This window comes from Geotrypetes seraphini, chromosome 3 (genome assembly GCF_902459505.1).
Source record: "Geotrypetes seraphini chromosome 3, aGeoSer1.1, whole genome shotgun sequence".
NCBI classification, from domain to species: Eukaryota; Metazoa; Chordata; class Amphibia; order Gymnophiona; family Dermophiidae; genus Geotrypetes; species Geotrypetes seraphini.
Window position 1 is genome coordinate 345,746,409 of NC_047086.1, and position 6,981 is coordinate 345,753,389.

Consider the following 6,981-nt stretch of genomic DNA (forward strand, 5'->3'; position numbering starts at 1 on the left):
TGTTATCCTCGTTTAGGTTTTAGAGCTCTGTTATCTCATAGTTTTCTTCCTGTCTTTCTCGTCGCACTTTTAGCATAAGCTCTGGAGGATTCTCCTTCACCACCATCCCACTATTGGTTGGCGTACCTCAGAGCTCTGTCCTGAGACCTCTTCTTTTCTCCATCTACACTTCTTCTCTTGGTGCCCTAATCTCTTCCCATGGCTTCCAGTACCACCTCTATGTTGACGATTCATAAATCTAGCTCTCTACACCTGAAATTTCTACGGAAATCCATGCCCAAGTATCAGCCTGCTTATCTAACGTTGCTATCTAGATGTCTTGTCATCATCTAGAATTAAATATGACCAAGACTGAATTCCTTATCTTTCCTCCTAAACCTGCCTCTCCCTTTCCTCTATTCTCTAATTCAGTGGATAACGCTCTCATTCTCCTTGTCTCGTTGGCTCGCAACCTCGGAGTCATCTTTGATTCATATTTTTGCATAGCCAACAGACCACCAAAACTTGTCGTTTCTTTCTGTACAACAGTGCTAAAATCCGATCTTTCATTTCTGAGCATGCTGCCAAGACCTCACTCACGCTCTCATCACCTCTCACCTGGACTACTGCAACTTGCTTTTTATGGGACTTCTGTTAAGCCTTCTTTCTCCCTTTCAATCTGTTCAGATTTCTGCTGCACACCTCATATTCCACCAGTGTCATCATGGTCACCTTACCCCTCTCCTCAAGTCGCTTTACTGGCTCCATGTTCATTTCCACATACAATTCAAACTCCTCTTTCTGACCTATAAGTGTGTGTCTCCCTATACTCTGCCCTGGCAACTCTGCTCGTTGAATGAGTCTCTCTTGTCGATACCTTTCTCCTCTACTGATGACTCTGTTCCTTCTACCTTGCTACGCCTTATGCCTGGAACAACCTACCTGACTCAATTCGTCAAGTTCCGACTCTTGTAGTCTTAAGTCCAGGCTGAAATCCCACTTTTTTGAAGCTGCATTTAAGTCCTACCCTGCCACTCAGCTTTTTGAGCCTATGTCTTGCACACAGCTTTTACAGATCAGGATGCTGGGCTGTATAAAGAGAGGCGTAGTCAGTAGAAGGAAGAAGGTGTTGATGCCCCTGTACAGGTCATTGGTGAGGCCCCACTTGGAGTATTGTGTTCAGTTTTGGAGACCGTATCTGGCGAAAGACGTAAGAAGACTTGAGGCGGTCCAGAGGAGGGCGACGAAAATGATAGGAGGCTTGCGCCAGAAGACGTATGAGGAGAGACTGGAAGCCCTGAATATGTATACCCTAGAGGAAAGGAGAGACAGGGGAGATATGATTCAGACGTTCAAATACTTAAAGGGTATTACGTAGAACAAAATCTTTTCCAGAGAAAGGAAATGATAAAACCAGAGGACATAATTTGAGGGTTGAGGGGTGGTAGATTCAGGGGCAATGTTAGGAAATTCTACTATTACGGAGAGGGTAGTGGATGCCTGGAATGCGCTCCCGAGAGAGGTGGTGGAGAGTAAAACTGTGACTGAGTTCAAAGAAGCGTGGGTTGAACACAGAAGATTTAGAATCAAGAAAATAATATTAAATATTGAACTAGGCCAGTTACTGGGCAGACTTGCACGGTCTGTGTCTGTGTATGGCTGTTTGGTGGAGGATGGGCAGGGGAGGGCTTCAATGGCTGGGAGGGTGTAGATGGGCTGGAGTAAGTCTTAACAGAGATTTTGGCAGTTGGAACCCAAGCACAGTACCGGGTAAAGCTTTGGATTCTTGCACCAGAAATAGCTAAGAAAAAAATTTAAAATAAAAAAAAAAATTTAAATTGAATCAGGTTGGGCAGACTGGATGGACCATTCGGGTCTTATCTGCCGTCATCTACTATGTTACTATTTTCAACTGGCATTTTTATCCAAGTATCTTTACCATATGGACCCCTGAAGAAGACATTCTATCGAAACATGGACTATGTTGGGTCCAGGGGTCCAAAGCTTTTCAGCGGACTGCGTCCTAGAGGTTTTTATGTGGTTTGCCAAGTTTTAATATTATTTTAATATTAATAAAGTCCATCTTAGTAACATCATTTCTCCACATTGTTTTTTGTTTCTTCTTGGATTTGTCTGTGGAGATTATTGGGTCAATTCTCTTGTTTTCGTCTCAACTTGTAAAGCACCCTTATCTGTTGTCATTCCCTCTTAATACCCTATCCCCTCATCCTCTTAAGTCTCTTGTAATTCCCACCTAAGTATCATGTATAAATTCACCTTTATCCTCTGTCTGCCATTTTATAAATTGTAAAGCTCTTTAGAGCAGGGACCGTCTCTTTGCTTGTTTAACGTACAGCACTGCATTCATCTCGTAGCACTTTAGAAATAATAAATAGTAGTAGTAGAAAGGGTTCTTGTACTTGTTATCCCTGTGGCCAATTCTAGGGGGAGTCATTCACAGGATTGCGAGTCATCCAAAGTTGGTAGTCTTAGTGGCACCTGATTGACCCCGCAGACCATGGTATGCGGACCTTGTTCACCTCCAGAGGGATGAAGGCCTCAGACTGCCAGTCCAAGTGGATCTTCTCACTTGGGAACCAGTCCCTATGAGAATCTAGAACACTTTAGACTTATGGCATGGCTCTTGAATGGGTGGTACTGACAAACAAGATATGGTTGTTTTAACTCTGCTTAAAGCTAAGAAAAAAATTAACAGTAGCAGCCTATGCCAAGGCCTGGAAGTCCTTTCAGCACTGGTGTGCTGAGGATGATGTAAAGCCCTTACGAGCTCTGATTTTGGTAGTCCTGGACTTTTTGCAAGAGGCACTTCAGAAGGGTATGTCAATTGGATCACTGAAGGTGCAGATAGCATCCCTCTCCTGTTTTCAAGTTCAGGGGGAAAGAGGCTCTCTGGCCTTTCAGCCAGAAGTCACCTGGCTCATTAAAGGGGCTCTTTGGTTGCACCCTCCGGAACATCTCCCTTTCCCTTCCTGGAATCTTAATACCATATTACAAGGTCTCAGTAGAGCTCTATACGAGCCCTTATGGGAGGTTTCCCTTCTGGATCTTACAGTCAAGACAGTGTTTCTGGTGGCGATTATGTCAACAAGATGAGTTTCCGAGTTACAAACTCTGTTCTACAGGGAACCTTAAGTTCCTTAAGTTTACGGAAACAGAGCTCTCCTTGCGCACAGTTCCATCCTTCTTACCTAAAAGTAGTCTTGGCCTTCCACATCAATCAGGAAAGTCCATTTGCCTGCTTTTCACCTTATGGGGCCTAAAAAAGGATAAAGCATTGCATTTACTGAATGTCAAGTGAGTGCTGTTCCAGTACCTCGAAGTTACCAATGAGTTTCGCATATCAGATCACCTTTTTGTTCTGACCAGTCATACCAAGAAAGGAAGGCTGGTGTCTAAGACCTCAATTTCCAGATAAATTCAAATGGCAATTACCTCCTCGTATGTGGACTGCGGTAAGAAGCCACCGATCACATTGAAAGCACATTCCACCATAGATGTTGCTATTTCATAGGTGGAGGTTTGGGTGGTTTTGCCCAAGAAAATCTGCAGAGCAGCTCCTTGGTCTACCCCTCATACCTTTACCAGGCTCTATAGGGTGGATGTAATAACTAGGAAAGACAATGCTTTCGGATCCTCCATTTTGAAGGCAGGCTTAGCGGGCCCGTACAAGACTCGGGGGACTGCTTTGGCACATCCATAGCGTTCAGGACCTCTAGACACATTGCATAAGAAAGAAAGGTTTTTACCTTGATTATCTTCTTTCTTGTAGATGTGTCTACTGGTTCTGAAGCCCTGCCCTGTAAATGGGCTTTGCCTGCCTTCTGCCTTAAATTCAGTCCAAATTTGAAGAATTTTTTCTTTCAGAATGAACTGATATATATATAAGGAAAACACTCAAGAAAGTAAAGTCTGGTTTAAGTCTCTGCTTGAAAGCAGAACATGTGAGTAGCTATGAGTGCTGGTTGCAGAGTTTTTGTATCTGTTTTGATCCGTTACTTGAATGTTATAAGGTTAATAAATAGAATTGTAGTGTCAGAGATTTTCCCCCATTTCTCTCTTTCCAGTTTATGTCTGTCCATTACAGTGCTACTTGATTTGCTTTTATATAAACTGAGGGGGCAGGAGCAGCTCCCTGGGAAGGTGAGGTTCAAAAGATGATTGACCACATTCTGCAAGCAACTTGCGGGTTCAGACGCAAAATCCTAATGTTCAGGACCACCAGACCTATCTACAAGAAAGAAGATTAGCGAGTTAAGAACCTAATCTTTCTTTATATCTGCCTCAGGTTTTCAACTCCAGACAGGCTTTGAATGGCCATGCCCGTATTCATGGTGGGACAAGTACAGTGACAAGTACAGCAACAAAAACAAGTTCAGTGATTTCTGCTGCTAAGAACAAAACTGGTGCACAGAGTGAATACAGCTCTGTTTAAAAGCTCCCCTGCCCATTAGTACGACCAGTGGTGAGAATGATCCTACCACAATTTTTCCATGTAAAGAGTGTGGCAAGTAAGAAATAATTTATTATTCAAGTTTACACTTGTATGTAATGGGAAGAGGTGAATCAGTAATTGTGAACAGAACTTTATATAGACTATAAAATTGATCTTGAGGGCTGAGTTCAGTGGTATATATTTTTCACTGTAAATATAAATACAGAATGTGTTTCATCTGAGGTAACTATTTTCTCACTGAAAATTTAGGATCTTTTTCAAGATTAAAAGTCGAAATGCTCACATGAAAACTCACCGGCAACAAGAAGAACTGCAAAGACAAAAGGCTCAGAAGGCTGCTGTTGCAGCAGAAATGGCAGCCACTATTGCACGGACTGCAGTGCCAGTGGGACATGGTTTGATTCCTGTGGATCGCTTGAGTCTAATTAAACATATAAAACACATAGACAATGACTTTAATGATGTAGTTCAGGATTTAGATGTTCTATTGGATGATAATGATGCAGATTTATTGCAGGATGACAGTGAATTGTAAATAAAAAGTTTTGACTGGTGTGTACAGTTCATCCAGGGCATGTGCCAATTACAGGGCAAAATCAGCTCACTTGTTTCCTATAGGTTGATATTTGGGGAAGAAATATGTATGCATTACTGCTGTTAGAAGGTATCCTCCAGGTCATGCTTCAGTAAGAACAAGTCTAAGAGTTACTGCCAGAGAAGATCATGTTTCATTTCTGTTCCAAGCTATATGTTCAGTTCTGTTTAAAAAAAAACATATTTTTGCATTATTGTAAGGGCTAAATATTAAGAATGTGGATTGTGCATAACTTCTGAGATGTTGGGCACCATGAGGCAGGTGCTTTCCAGCCCATCAGTGGTGCGTGCAGATGGGTGACAGAAGGAATGGAAGTAATGCTTTGATATTCTGTCAGCATGGACTAATTTTTTGAACCAGCAAGACATGTTGGGAGAAAGACATGCAGTCAGCCAATTTTACAAATGACTTTCTTGCTCTTTTGATCCGAATTAATGATGAGAGCAAATGGTGCCTCTTCTGAAATATTCAGCATCTGTCACTACTGAAGTAGTATCAGATAATCCTCCTTTCAGAGGGGCCTGTGAGTGCTTCTTGTACAGCACTTCTTTTCTTAACCTGTATGGTCTGAGGAAGAGGGATCAGAGACAGGATCAAATGTGGATTGACTGCAGAATAGCATGCGGGGCCACTGGGCCAGACACAAGTGAGTGGTTCTAGGTTGAGACTTGAACCAGGTGCAAAATGACTTCCTCTAGACTTTGAACTCTGTCCTCTTTCAGAATATTGCACTTACGTTTTGAAGTAGCTTTCCTTAAAGTTTTCTTTTTTTTTCTGCACAAATCAACAATATCTAAATGGCAGATTCAGCCATTAGGAGTAATAAAGTGAAATAAAGAAAAATAAGATAATGCTTTTTATGACAAGCTTTCAAAGGCAATATCACCTTCTGTAGGTCAGAAATGAGCTGAATATCCTGACAAATATCAGGATTTGTCATCTATTGCTCATTTCTGACCTGAAGAAGATGGTATTGCCTTTGAAAGCTTGTCAAATATGGTATTAAATTAGTCCAAATTTCTTTTTATTTGTATTTATTACCTTAAAAGTGGACTAACATGGCTCCCACACCATCTTAGCCTTTAGGAGGTATTCTATAAATGGAGTGCTTATATTTATGTATGCATTATGGCTCAAATTCTGTATATAGTGTTCTAAGTTGCATGTGCAAATTGGTGCACTTAGTTGATTTGTATGCACAATTTAATTGTTTAACGAACTACTAATTGGCAATTGATGCTAATTGGCGCTCAGCCTAAAAGTTGTGCGTAGAACTTTGTGGGTTCATTCTATAAAATGATGCATGAATCTCAAAACAGGGCATGGCCTGGGGAGGAACATGGGCATGCCTAAAAGTTAGGCACACTGTTATAGAATAAGCCCATCCATCTACAACTTACCTGTAAGTACAGGTATTCAGGCCTGGTTTTCTTGGCCCAAATGGGTGTGCCTAAATGTTATTCCACATATAACTGCTAAGCATGATTCTATAGCGGGTACCTTTTAAAGCAGGGGTAGGGAACTCCGGTCCTCGAGAGCCATATTCCAGTCGGGTTTTCAGGATTTCCTCAATGAATATGCATGAGACCTATTTGCATGCACTGCTTTCAATGCATATTCATTGGGGAAATCCTGAAAACCCGACTGGAATACGGCTCTCGAGGACCGGAGTTCCCTACCCCTGCTTTAAACGATCACACGGTGCCATTCTGATCAGCACCATATATAGAATTTGGGTCTTTGTGCATACATGTACAGAATACTGACATAGACATATGCACGTGTGAATAAACATCAGTATTCCCCCTAAGAACTAGCCTATGAAGGCACACCTAGGTTATACACAAATTATTGACTAAATTCTATAAGTTGCATTGAAAGATCAACGCTGACTAAAAAACATGAAGCGCTAGTATAGAAATGGCGCTCAAAG

At 41.7% G+C, this 6,981-nt stretch overlaps 1 protein-coding gene across 1 annotated transcript in view; it reads left to right on the forward strand.

Moving 5' to 3' along the window:
- TRERF1 (transcriptional regulating factor 1) overlaps positions 1–6,591 on the forward strand; it is a 274,217-nt gene extending 267,626 nt beyond the window's left edge. The window contains 4 exon segments of the mRNA XM_033937927.1: positions 4,286–4,429; positions 4,431–4,448; positions 4,450–4,508; positions 4,703–6,591. Of these exon segments, the coding sequence (XP_033793818.1) occupies positions 4,286–4,429; positions 4,431–4,448; positions 4,450–4,508; positions 4,703–4,988 (507 nt within the window). The 3' untranslated portion in view covers positions 4,989–6,591.
- Positions 6,592–6,981: the final 390 nt, after the last annotated feature.